This window comes from Strongylocentrotus purpuratus, unplaced genomic scaffold, assembly GCF_000002235.5.
Source record: "Strongylocentrotus purpuratus isolate Spur 01 unplaced genomic scaffold, Spur_5.0 spur5_scaffold_18, whole genome shotgun sequence".
NCBI classification, from domain to species: Eukaryota; Metazoa; Echinodermata; class Echinoidea; order Camarodonta; family Strongylocentrotidae; genus Strongylocentrotus; species Strongylocentrotus purpuratus.
The window spans coordinates 26,729,912-26,744,019 of NW_022145603.1; the positions used below are offsets into that span (position 1 = coordinate 26,729,912).

The 14,108-nt window shown below is 36.9% G+C and overlaps 1 protein-coding gene across 1 annotated transcript in view; it reads right to left on the bottom strand.

The window, feature by feature from the left end:
* The window catches only part of LOC100890582 (mucin-like protein), a 46,069-nt gene extending 32,409 nt beyond the window's left edge, over window positions 1-13,660 (bottom strand). Inside the window, exons 1-13 of the mRNA XM_030988891.1 lie at window positions 13,513-13,660; window positions 12,002-12,178; window positions 10,503-10,676; window positions 10,028-10,246; window positions 8,197-8,434; window positions 7,548-7,703; window positions 6,359-6,475; window positions 4,919-5,124; window positions 4,206-4,296; window positions 3,730-3,933; window positions 3,471-3,584; window positions 1,970-2,218; window positions 702-890 (exon numbers count right to left, since the gene is read on the bottom strand). Of these exons, the coding sequence (XP_030844751.1) occupies window positions 702-890; window positions 1,970-2,218; window positions 3,471-3,584; window positions 3,730-3,933; window positions 4,206-4,296; window positions 4,919-5,124; window positions 6,359-6,475; window positions 7,548-7,703; window positions 8,197-8,434; window positions 10,028-10,246; window positions 10,503-10,676; window positions 12,002-12,178; window positions 13,513-13,575 (2,197 nt within the window). The 5' untranslated portion in view covers window positions 13,576-13,660. The remainder of the gene's footprint in view (window positions 1-701; window positions 891-1,969; window positions 2,219-3,470; window positions 3,585-3,729; window positions 3,934-4,205; window positions 4,297-4,918; window positions 5,125-6,358; window positions 6,476-7,547; window positions 7,704-8,196; window positions 8,435-10,027; window positions 10,247-10,502; window positions 10,677-12,001; window positions 12,179-13,512) is intronic.
* Window positions 13,661-14,108: the final 448 nt, after the last annotated feature.

Below are 14,108 nucleotides of genomic sequence, written 5' to 3' on the forward strand. Positions count from 1 at the left end.
CGGGCAATCAGGTGGCATTTGGCGCGAAGTAGTCACCAATCGGGTGCCGTTTGGCTCGCGTAGTGGCGCAAACAAGGTGCCCCTTGGCGCCAAGTGGCGCCATGTGGCGCGAAATCTCATTGGCGCAACTTGGCGCGCGCCATTACATTCCAGTGGATTCCAATACGCGGATTGTTTGCGCCAAAGGGTGATATGTTCGCGCCATTTGGTGCCACTTGGCGGACACTTGGCGCTGATTGCTCGATGCAAGTGGCGCGACGAAAATTTCAAAAATTTTGAAATTTTCTTGCCGCCACATTCAAATTTGGTGCCGTTACGGGCCACCACGAGCCAGTTGGGAGGCAGTTTGAGCCACTACACGCCACTAGGCACCTTATTGGCGACACTAGGCGCCACAGTAAATTGCATTGGCGCAAACTGGCGCCAACTGGCACGGCCCAGTGGACTCCTAGCATAAGAGAAACAGAATTCCAAATGAGTGCAATAAATCTGACTAATAATAAGTTGATAAGAAAGTTAAAACGTTAGAAATTTGAGATTACCATGTAATCTGTGAATCTCAAAGTGGCAAAATGGTCAGTGGATTAATTGTAACATACCGGTAGCTATGGAGAACTCTCCCGTATATATGCACAAAAATAAAATTAATTTTTCTCTCAAGTTACTTATCCTTACAATTATTGAAAATATTTTGTATTTACCAGAACTGATAGTTGCACCATCTGGAACAGAGTCGGCTAAAGTAAAATTGACCATATCCCCGTCATTAGGATCTTCAGCCGTAAACATCAGCTGAACAGTTTCGTTAACTGTGACACATAGTACTTTCTCTTTTTCCTGAAGAACATTGTTGGTATCAGTGATCATAGTTACGTTCGGCGGGAAATTTTCTGAGAAAGAATTAGGAAGATAACAAAAGAAGTTGACACTTTAATCTTTTATTAACTCCACCACCACAATCTCCCCCAAACTTGCTGCAAGCCAAAGAAGATGGCATGTTCCCAAAATGTTCATATGGAATGTGGTGTGAAACCGTCCAATAGAAAGGACACAATGGGCATATGAAAGGTTGGGTTTGGAAGATACAGTGGTAGAAGTGGTAAAGAGAAGTGGATTAATGAGATGGATGGGTCATGTGTTGAGAAGAAATGATGATGAACCTGTGAAAAGAGCTTGGGATCTGAAAATGAATGGCATAAGAGAGAGAGAGGAAGACCGAGGATATCATGGACAGATGCGGTGAAGAAAGAAAGCAGTATTAAAGGTTTGTCTAAATGAAGAGGATGCTTGAGACAAGAAGAAGTGGAGGGAAGGAATGTCATCATGGCGGGAAAGTCAGTACCGATAATCCTTTGTAAGAAGGAAAATGTGATTTCAATAAATTATGATGATGATGATGATGATCGATGAATGATGATGATGATGATGATGATCGATGACTCCTACATGTTATGTCAGGTGCCAACGAGGCGTCATTTTTTAGACGTACGACTATAGCCTACTCTAAAAATTATATTATTGTGCAACAAATTATACAGAAATCGTTCTATACTTGTAGAAAGGATATTAAACATCCTGCTGCTCACAGATCTATGCTAATCATGCTAACCAAGACTATATACAATACCTTCTTGGCTTAGACCTATAGATTCAATGGTTATAGTTATTCCCGAATCTTAGAAGCTTGTTCTCATAGGCTGCTGTAAACATGGCAGTTTACTGTGTTATGAAGGTTTTTTTTTGGTAATGTTTAAGAGCATACTGCATTGTATTTGTATATTTCTTTGTATGACACACAGATACGCATTGGACGTTTGTTTTGTGAATCTACAAAACTGATTTATTCCCACGTACGTGCAATTCATTATTTAGTGCATAAAAAGAGAAACGCTGTTGTTTAAGCCACTGCGGTTTTCCGCTGCAAATTATGTAAACGAGACAAAATGGGAGGCAAAGCTTGAATCGATACCTAGGTTGGCAAGGTTGTCATCAAATGTATTCCCGGCCTCCATTGTCATAGCTCCCAGTTCTGGGCTTACGGCAAGGTAGTCAAACAAGCACATTTCATCATCACCGCATGCCTCCTCTGCAGCACGTGTCCGCTCGGGGTCTTGAGCCTTGAGGTCACTCAGGAAAATTGGTGTGAAATTAGCAGGGTTGTAGTAGGTCCAGTTCCTCTCGCCGTACTCGAACAGGGACTCGGCCTCGCTGACTTGCCCTGAAGTTTGCAATGAAGAAATAAGGTGATTTGGGATAAGGTCATAAAAGGCTATTTTGGCAATAGTTTGAGAGGTGATCATTGACCCAATGTATAGTAGGAGCAATGAGGATAATTTGACAACATGGAAAAACAAGAAATTCATTATAAATGATTAACAAAAAGTATGTTTAGGACAACAGGGATTAATCCTCGTTTATTTTTTCTGGGGTTTGCAATGAGGAGATTTCATTTTAGGAAAGACAGATTTTTCGACTACTGTTTTAGTAATGATAATCATATGAATAATTATAAAAATGACAAGTTTTTATCCTCGCTTATTTACCCTGGAATTCTTATTAACTATATATGGGATAATTCAAGTGAATACGCGGACGTTTGTTGCGCTGTTTCCAATTTTACATGTTAACAAAATTCCTGCGGTTAACCGCTCCATATCTGCACGAGGCTTAACGTATGTTAACTGGGGGGGAGGGGTCAATTTGACCCCCCTGTAGTAATTTAGCGACTACTCCGGAACCATGGCAGATATAAAGTTTTCCTTTCTAGTGTTACGCATCTTTACAAACAATTTTTTTGAAAATTGGACGTATAGTTACAAAGTCACGTGACCTTTTGTCTTTGCATGTCAGCCCCAAAATCACTGATTTTTGTGATTTGTGTACAAAACATATGAAACTATTATTTTTTCCTAAAATGAGATAAAACATTGGTTATTTGGTCTTGTTTAAAGATTAGGTGTTTGTTTTGGGGTCAAAATAGTTGAATTGTAGTTAGAAGTGAAATAAAACAACATAAACAATGAAATACATGAGTTAAAAAACAATGAAATACATAAGAAATTATCAAAACAACAGATAACATGAGGAATTACCTGGCTCTTCCAATTTTTTTTTTGTATTATTATTCTAAAGGGTCTAACGAATATATGTAGTGAAAAAGAATGCTAAAATATGAAAAATACATGATTCATGGGTAAAAATGTGAATTTGATGACCTTATTTCCATAAATTACCATAAATTAGCAAATGAGTGAATGTTTCAAAAAATTGAAATTACCATAGTATTCTATACACTTCACTTGACATGCATGCACAATATTGCGGTGATCGGCCGTAAAACGGCTGAGATCTTGGGGGAGGGGTCAAATTGACCCCCCCCCCCCCAAGTAAAAACCTGGTCTAAAATAGCCCAGTCAAAATAGGGTTAAGTCTGAGAATTTTCAATCGTAACACAGTAAAGATCAACTTACATGACTGTCCGAAGTCAAATATCTCCTTGTCCGTAAGATTTGTGGCTAGTGAATCCTCGAGAGTGGTGCCGTCTCGGAGCAAGAAATCATCTGAACTATCGCCGTTCATATTGCCTGGAGAAACGAAATGACAATTTTCTTAATATTTAATAAAATTGAATGCTTTCGTCTTTGTCTTTTGCCTCTTTTTATAATTATTTCACTCACCAGTTACTGGAATGCATTGCCTGTGTGATGAGTGTAAAAACTGACTACTTACCCAGAAGACCTCTGCCAGGTCCATCTTCTTCGTATTCCGGCGGTGCTTCGATGGTTACAAGAAGAATCCCGTTAGAAAAGGTCACGGTGAAAGACGTAGCGGGCGTGTCACCAACCTGAAAGTAAGCATTGACCTTGATTTCGTCCGCAGTAGTTCCATTCTCACGCGTCAATGAAAACGAAGAATCTGCAGAGGCATAGCCGTCTTAGTCACGACGGAGAGAATAATGGAGGGAGTATAATGATAACATTTAATTGTTATAATTTGATTCTATATGTTTAAAGCTATTTAAACCCAAAATATTATTTTTTTTGTTATTTTTGATGAACACAAAAATAACTAGTTAGGGATCATCCTATTGGCTGAGAAGATATCACGCGACACCCAACATTTCATTGTTTCACAAGTGTGCAATACAACAATCTTGGTTTGCAAGGAGACACGTATAAAAGTGAATTGGATTGCACCTCTCTCACCTCCTTCTAACTCGGTCAAGTCGGTAATCTCGTCGGTTCTGTTAACGAGAATCCTCATGTCCGTTCTGTTGTCATTTAGGGAAAACTCCACCTGTTTATTAAAGCATTTAAAAGAGAACACATTCAGCATACACACACGTATCACCCAAAAAATGAAAATGTATAATAAGAAAAAAATATAAAATGAATTGTGTACTTTATTTTCGACAGTAATAAGAATTATTTATCACAATTTTCAAGAGATTTTAAGAATCGATCATTACCAAAAAAGTATAAAAGTATTGTTTTACATACTAACAAAAAGATATTCTGAAAGTTTGATGGGCAAGAACAAGTAGAGGCAAAGAAATAACAACATCAAATTTATCGGTTGTGTTCACACTTGTACAAGCATTGCTTTTAAGTGGACCCCTCTGTTTCCAACATGTATTTCTTACATTTGTTTTAAATGCATATAATTGATTTGTAATGTTTTGTTGGAAACATGAATAAATTGAAATTGGCAAGTGCAAAAACTTGTCTAAAATACTAACAGACGGGACTACAATATAGCTAGGGTTCCTTGGCTCAATGGAGGACCAACGGACATACTACGATTTGGTAGGGTACGCATATTCTTAAGTTACGAGAATGGCCTTCCATTGTTTTATTTAATCTGGTCAAACGATGCAGTTTACCGCTGCATCTATGAACAAGTGTTAACCGAGATTTACCACTGTGATGCTCTGTGTAGCAGCGAAACCGGTAAAAACAGTTCCTGTTTCGACAGGCTCGCTATTGTTGAAGGCTTTGCCAGTCCTGGCCTGCAGAACGAATGTATCGTTATTGTTGTACTCCAACATAATGTACTCCCCAAGACCATTGAAAGAATACATTCTTCCATCCAATGTGTTGATGTGGGGGTCGCCCCAGAACCATGCTGTTCATATGACAAGGATAGAAGCAATCTTGCAGTAATTCTTGACAATCATCATCATCATCATCACTATAATTATTATTAATGCCCATAACACCTGACGTTTCTTTTTTGACCTGGTTAATATCATGCATGTTAAAGACACTCAGTAGTTATAGCTCTCATGGGAAATTCAACACTGTTCGGGTGTTACCCAATAAGAGGTGCTGTCAGTCACCAGAATTGGCCTTCAGTTTTATGACCAGCAGCCCCATGTAGCGTACTGCGTTTTCCACCCATTCCCCCACATGGTAAAGTTATTATATCACTTTTCCACACCCAGAGATCTCTGAGACGAGGGGGTATATTTCTTGATTGGCCTACGGGTTCGCTGTGTGCAGACCTAATACCTGTACACACGTTAATGATTTTTATCCACCAAATCTGATGTCAGCAAATTATGGCCTCCGATCTGCACATGGAAACTGACGAGTGACTCCCTTTCATCTAATCAACTCACAGTCATTAGCGACTGCACTATTCATTTTACGTTCCTATCTTCTACGATCTCTAATCATGGTCATGCCACGTAAACAACCGTGGCAATTGCTGCCATGGTCCTACACCAGGCAAATGATATCTCATGCAACATTAATATAACTGATAGTATACAAATGGTGTATGCAATTGTGTTCATTATATACTATCTATCCGCACTCAAGTTGATGAAAGGTGTATAAACAGCCTGAGCAAGTCCGGATAGAACAAATGAAAATATTCATCATTTGCTTTGTTGAATTATTGAATCATCGTCCAGATAGCAACACCTCAACATTTACAACATTATACAAAGAAAAACAAAAACAATTACGATGATATATTGCCGAGATTATACCTGATCAGATTTTCAGATACGTAAATGACAAAGATAGTAAGCTAAAATCAGTTATACCTGTATTTTTTCATTGTTTTCTAGCCGTTTTCTAGCTATTTTCTTGCCATTTATGACTATTTTGGCAATCCATGATTTAGACTCGTTGTTTATTTTGGTGAAAATCCTGTTTTATGGCTGTTTTGTAGCAGCTTGAATTGGTGACTTTTGTGCATTTCTTATTTATAACACATGTAAATGCATATGGAACGACAACAAAACGCCTATTTTTATGCACTTTAGAAACTTTGTTTACCATGAAGCTTTAATACTTACTAATTATTATTTTCAACATAAGACATATAAAATTAAATTAAAAAAACTTACCAGATCGCGGAGGTCTATATCGTGAGCATGTCGAAGGAGGGCGTCTTTCCTCGTACAAATCACAGAAATCTCCACCAGCTACTTGGCAGCAGTGATACCTTGGGAGCACATCATTTGCTGTATGAACAAAATAAGATAAATCTTGATCAGAACTGCTTATTCCTTTCAACATATATTATTCATCAAATCGTTGTGTATCGTTGTGTTGCTACATTGTTCTTATCAAATATAATTCAATTCAATTCAATTCAATTTTATTTCGCAATATAAAAATCAAAAATATATACAAAGTATCTGTAAATTTTAACTATGTTTACAAAGGTTATATACGGGGCTTTCCATGAAGGTTGCGAAAACCTGTGAAGTGGGATCGCCCATAAATGTCTCTGAAAACAATATACATGGGTAAAATTTTTGTCTCATTCTTAAACCCAAGCAGCTATCAATGTGTCACTAATTTGAGAGTTAAGGACAATTTTCCTTTTGAAAATTCCCTGCATCAACAAAATATGGTCATGCAACAAAATTGATGCGGTATGTGCAGAAATGTTGCCCTTTTCTACCCATGCCCCTGGTATAAACTTTAAGGGCTCTGAAGTTATGAAGCCAAACCAAGTAGTACGTAGAAGTAGCAGAATTTAGTTGTAGGAGTATTAATTGTAGTATTAGTAGTAGAATTGGTATTAGTAGTAGTAGTAGTAGTATTAGTAGTAGTAGTAGTAGAGTATAGTATTGGAAGTGGGCATAGTAGTAGGAGTATGGTAGTAGTAGAAGTAGTAGTAGACAGTCGTAGCAGTAGTAGGAGTGTAGCAGTAGTAATTGCAGTAGTAGTATTAGGAATTAGTAGTAGCAGTAGTAATAGTCTAATGCGTAGTAGTAGTAGTAGTACAGTATTCGTCTAATTCCATTACTACTATTATCATCACTAACATAGCATGAGCACGAATAGTCCAGAGGTAACCCAGTTTTTTTTTATGTATTATTTAAAATTTATTCATTTTTCTTTTTTATTTGTAATTTTCACAACCTGGAAATATTTATCTACAACTACGGTATGCATGCTCACTGAGCGACAAAATGCAAAGCTTATTTACGCTTACTTAATTAATACCGCCTCATATCTGAACGAGGCTTAAAGGTGATTTTCTTTTGAAATCATATAAAATACAACTGTGTGATTCGTCCTTACCAAGCCACCGTTGAAATGAGAAGGTATACGCCTCATAATGAGAACTCCACCATAAGTCGATTATGTAGCCCGGTAGAAGCCCAAAGAAGTATGTACATCGGTAGCTACCCCCGAAAAACTGCCATCGGCTTTGTTGGCAGTATGGGAAGAAGAAACCTTGATGAAGATAAAGTGTAGTTCCGATCATGCATAATAATAATGATAATAATAGTTATAATGACAACAGTTTCAGTAGTAGTAGTTTCAATATCAATGATATAAATACTGATAATAACAATAATAATAATAACACTGATAATGACAATAATAACAATTGTGACAATAATGAAAATGTACAATAATAGTAGGTCCTATATCAATATCAATAATAATAATAATGTAATAAGTAATAATAACAATAATAATAATAACAATAATGATGCTCGGTACCTATTGAAAAACGTTGGCCAAGCCTAAACGATGCTTACATGAATGGATATTTCAGTTCAAATTTTAATTGAAAATCTTGTATTTGTTATCGATGTATCGGTGAAGTTTGAAACAGCTTGAATACGCCGGTTTCAAAGTGCTGTTTGCGAGCGACGTGAAAAAATTGCACCTCTGATAGCAAATGGATAGTAGATTTGAGGACTTAATTGTGCAAACTTACCAAAAAAAAAACTATTCCTCACAGACAGCTCTGATTGGTCAAACAGGTAATTGCAGAAACGATATCTTCGATCAGATATGGCCTGCCAAACAGTACACGGACATGGAGGTGTAAATAAAAGTCGTATCCACAAGGGTGGCCAGAGGGTGGCTTGGTCTTCCATGTACCAGTTAGAGCAGAACAGACCTGAGTTAACGAACGTGCTTGGGTTGTTGTCGAGTCTGTAAATCAGTATTCCCTGCAATTACAAAGGAGAAAGAAATTGGATATGTATACATATTCATTCAGATTTTACGATTTTAATCGGCACCAACAAAAAGAGACAAAAACAAATTAAACAACCCCTGTCCCCTCAACCAATAAAACAAAAAACAGCCACAATATTTGAATTGTTTTTTAAGGGGAAAGGTATAAAATGTGAAATGGCAATTGCGTGTTACATAAGGTCATATGCATACTAATTACTAACTTAGCTGTGGGCTATGATATACAGAAATGTGAAGCATAGCCATAGGCCTAAGACAAGGGTCACTTTAAACGTATGTTTATGGCAAACCATTTTCTGTATATACAATGTCATTATCATACATCTAAAATCATAATATTGTAACGGTAAGTATGTTGATGTACACTGTCGCTCATAAAGGTGGAATATTTTTGTGTTACCCCAATTTATGGAATTATTTTAAAAATAATTTAAAAATAATAGATCTAGATAATAGTATACATTCTCAGATTTTATTAAATAATAATTTGACAATGTGTGTTTTGAGTGACTGCTAAAGCATGTGGATGCTACTATGCTTATCAATTAGGGGACCTACGCCCTTAAGTCATAAATGACAGTAATGAGGATTAATGCCCCACAAAAGGGCACTAATATAGCACATCGACACGATTTTGATCCTGGGGCCTCACAGTTACGAGGCCATTGCTTTGTCACTGGACCATGACTGTACGCAGCGGGGGCTAGGGTAGGGGGCCTTTTCCATAAATTTAAAAAAAACAGAAAATGCAATAAATTTTCAATAATTTATTGCATTTTACCCCGGTCCCCAGCATAAACAAATCCTCTGGACGGCCATGCATTATGGCTCAAGGCATGGGCACACAAAAGATATTTTATGTTGGGAACCGGGGTAAAACGCAATAAATTATTGAAAATTTATTGCATTTTCTTTGTTTTTGTTTTATCTATGGAAAGTGCCCCCTACCGGCCTAGCCCCGCTGCGTACAGTCATGGTTCAGTGACAAAGCAATGGCCTCGTAACTGTGAGGCCCCAGGATCAAAACCGTGTCGATGTGCTATATTAGTGCCCTTTGGTGGGGCATTAATCCTCATTACTGTCATTTATGACTTAAGGGCGTAGGTCCCCTCGTTGATATAGGCATAGTAGCATACACATGCTTTAGCAGTCACGCAAAACACACATTGTCAAATTATTATTCAATAGAATCTGAGAATGTATACTATTATCTAGATTTTTAAAATAATTCCATAAATTGGGGTAAAACAAAAATATTCCAACTTTATGAGCGACAGTGTATATTGAATAATAAATATAGATATCAAATAAAATAAAATAAAATTGATGCACGTGCACAAAACCTATATAAGCTAGGACAAAATATGTTTTGCCCTCTGGTTTTAATGTCTAAGTCAATACAAAAACAGAGGAATGTGATGGGCAAAATTGAGAAACTAGACTCCATATAATGATAATATTGAATGACCCTCTTTTGTGAGCTCTAATTAATATGCTCATCAGCTAGTGAGATTTACCCTGGACCTACTCAAAGCCATTCAACATCATATAATTACTGTATATACCTGAGTCCCCGACTGTGATCCAATAGACTGGTCTGGTTTGTAGCTTGAAATAAGATCGGATTCTAGTAACCGGTTCACCCATGTATACTTAGAATTGTAACCAATCCTAACTGGAACCGCCTTCGATTGGGGATCCCAGCTGAAACTACCTTGCTCATAGAACATCAGTACGCCTGTTCTTGCTCCGTTAGTAAATACTATTGCCTGGTACGTCGCCATCTGCAATGCCGAGTGAATTGGAAGGAGGTAGCCAGAATAGAGAAAGAAAAATAGGTCATTGGGTCAATAAATATAAAAATCTATTTTTCTCAATTTTTAATGTATTTGACGCATTGACACAGATGTGAAATGTGTAAGATAAAAGGTTGTTTCAGAAAAAAAAGATAAACTTGTATGAACTTTTGATATTAACCTTTGTATGGACTTTGCATGGAATTTGTAACATTCAGTTTGACGTATGATCGAATTATCTCACCTCTTCTCCTGCAATTGAACCGGGAGGTTGAAAGTCCTTCCAGGTAAACATCACAGCAGTGCTAAGCGTATTAATGACATCATTGTTATCCGCGCCCCATGGGCTTGCCTCTAATGTTCTTAGTCTGTTCCTCAGTGCTGAGAAAAATCCTGCATGGGTTCTGCTTTCGAACACCTTGAAAAACATGAAAATGAGCATTAACATTTAGATATAAGACTCATGACAAACAGACTAGGTATTTCGATCACACTTTGCTCCATCTAGAACTAGATGGAATCGAAAGTGATGCCTCCGTCATAGAGCAATTTTACAAACCAAAATGAAAGAATTCTTTTCAAATTCAAGTTTGATGTAATCCATTAACAGGTTCTCAGAATATCGTGATTACAAGCTATTTCTCATATACATGTATGACCCTTTGATCGTTGACCTCATGACCCCAAATGCAAGATACATACATGTCCTGAGTTTCATGGTAATCTGTCCATCTGTTCTAATGATAATGTGATCACAAGCTATTTTTGCATACATAATGAGTCCTGTGACCTTTGACCTCAAAATCTAATCAATTCATTGGCTCTGCAAGTTACATACATGACCACAGTTTGGTAGGAATCCATCGGTCGGTTCTTAAGAAAACGCGATCACAAGCTATTTTTGCATACATATTTAGCCCTGTGACCTTTGACCTCGTGACCCCAAAATCTGATCAATTCATTGGCTCTGCAAGTTACGTACATGACCAAAGTTTGGTAGAAATCCATCAGTCGGTTCTTGAGATAACGCGATCATGAGAACGGGACGTATGTACGGACGTACGGACGGACAATCCGAAAACATAATGCCTCCGGCTACTTCGTAATGGAGGCATAAAAAGGTTTAATTTATGCCAATTAATGTTTATAAACAAGCTTTCTAAATATCTAACAATATAAATGCTGCCTTTAATAGTAGATTTTGTACAGGATCTCGAATTTACTTTATAGTAAAAAATAAAATTAGGAACTGAAACGTGAAGAATAAATGGAAACACATTTCAATTTTTGTTTTAATAATTTCATACATAAAATTTGGCATTGTAGATATCATTAGCAATGGTGATGAATTACCTACCGTTCACCTTTTTTTTACTCACACTTTGTGATAATAACCCATATGCAGCTGTTTGAGAATAAGCATCGTTCATGTTTTGATAAAATTTCGAAATGAGAAGAAACCACTTGGCACATAAAGTGTTAAAAATGGGGTCGCATAGTGTGCTTTCTTTGCCTCATATACACAGTTGCTCATTTGACACATGTGCTATTCCAAACAAAATTGAGAGAAGGATTGCCTTTTGCAACATAATGGCTTTGCAATTCCATAATGACAGTTAAAAAATCTACAAGCCTTTTGGTATGAATGTCTCATGATATCTGCGTTGAAGGGAGCTTATTTGTGTGGCACAAAGAATTACCTGATATTATACCTGATAATATATACTCGGGCTGCATACATACCTCATGATATAAACTTGGGCTGCCAATATAAGCGTCAACAGGTGCCCCAAACACGGCAATAGCAGGATCCGATACGTATAGATCTCTTAACTCGAATCTGGAAGGATTTGTAAATTGAGTCAGCATCATTCTTGTAGGACGTTGCTTGGAAAAATGGATAATTCCTGTCGTTGTGGCCTAAAATTGTCACACAAAAAAAAAAAATGAAAGAGATGGTCGGTACTACAAATTGAAAAATATAGCAGCAAATTCAGTACATACTGGAGCTTCAGGTCTCGCACTCACCTGACTAAAACGCAAGGATGGACAGAAGACAGAAATCAGACAATAATTAAAGATATAAAACCCAATATTTTGAATTTCATCTATACATTGGAAACAAATTACCTTTAAATTTAAAAAACTGTCAGATTGTTAACCAATTGAAAACTTGTTTAAGACACATTTATTCAAATTGCTTTTGATGATTAACTTACTCTGTTCACACTGATGTATATTTCATATGTATTATAATTTGTAGGTTTATTTGCACTTTTTTGTTTTATTTAATAAGCAATTGTTTATCATTGTATTTTGTTTGTTATTGCGCTTAGAGACTTCCATGCATGGTAAGCGCTTTATAAGCACCATTTAAAAAAAAAAAACTATTATTATTATTCTATCTTTGTCGTGTAAAGTATTGTCTTGTCCCTTTCTCGTCTCTGTTGGCATCCCCCTTTTTCTTTCCCTATTTTGTAGTTCCTTTTGTAGTTACAGATTAGTTAATTTAATTACTCATTATTCCTAAGTTTCATTTGAGGTGTTCACACTTGTACAAGCATTGCTTTTTAGTGGACCCCTCTGTTTCAAACATGTATTTCTTAAATTTGTTTTAAATACTTATAATTGATTTGTAATGTTTTGTTGGAAACATGAATAAATTTGAAATTGAAAATTATTGAGGTACTTCATCAAGCACCTCTCTTAACTTTGATTATTCTAAATTACACAAAGCTTGACTTCTCAATTTTAAAAGATCTGTGGATATTTTAGTAATTTGTTTTAAACATGAACTATCTCCAAGCTGGTTTATACCCTTAATAATCAGCCCAGTTCAGTGTTGATTCTGAGTTATACCTTAACTTTGAAAACAACCAGCGAATACAAGAAGAAAAAGAATGACAAAGCATGGAGGTATTATTCAAAAAAAGAATCTGTTTCATGACAAGTTAAAGATTTCTTTTTTGCACCCTGTAATATACAAACACAGCGATCAACATAACGTTTTTACATTACTATAAAGTAAATTAGGCTCATTAAGATACGGCGGGGTAAACCCACTCAAAATAAACTGCCGCATGTTTTTTAAAAACATGTAATTGAATGGCAATAATGGTCAAACAGGAATTAACTTAGTCATGTGTCAAAGCATACAGAAGTTTAAAGCGCGGATTACACTTTGCATGCATCATCACATACCGCTTCATATTTGAATGAGGCTTGATTGAAGAGGAATGAAAAGTTGAGCTTACCGTCAGGAAGGAGTACAATGAATTCTCGCCTATAGGTATTCCAGTTTCTATTTCCACAGTCATGAAATCGAGCGGTGTCTGGAAAGATGTTTCCTGGATAGAATCTCTATATGGGAAATAGAGTTCTGGTGGGGGAGTGGTTGGTGTGGTTCCCAGTGTTGTTCCAGGTGTTGTTCCGGGTGTCGTTCCTGGCGTTGTTCCAGGTGTTGTAGCTGGTGTTGTTCCTGAGGGAAAAAATAAATGTTTTATTAATTACTACAAAACTTTGCACCTAAATTCAAGATTTCTGCGCTTAGTTTACTTGATTATCAGTTGTTGTTTGGCATTGGACATGACAAATGTTCAAACTTCTTACAGAGGCAATGACCACAAGACATTCTGAGAACCCAACTCCTTGAAAGTACAGTAGTGTGTCTAGCTTTAAACCCCAACCAAAACTTGACCTAACCTTGTGTTGTGCCTGGTGTTGTGCCTGGTGTTGTTCCAGGTGTTGTTCCAGGTGTTGTTCTGGGTGTCGTTCCTGGTGTTGTTCCTGGTGTTGTAGCTGGTGTTGTAGCTGGTGTTGTAGCTGGAGTTGTTCCAGGTGTTGTTCCTGG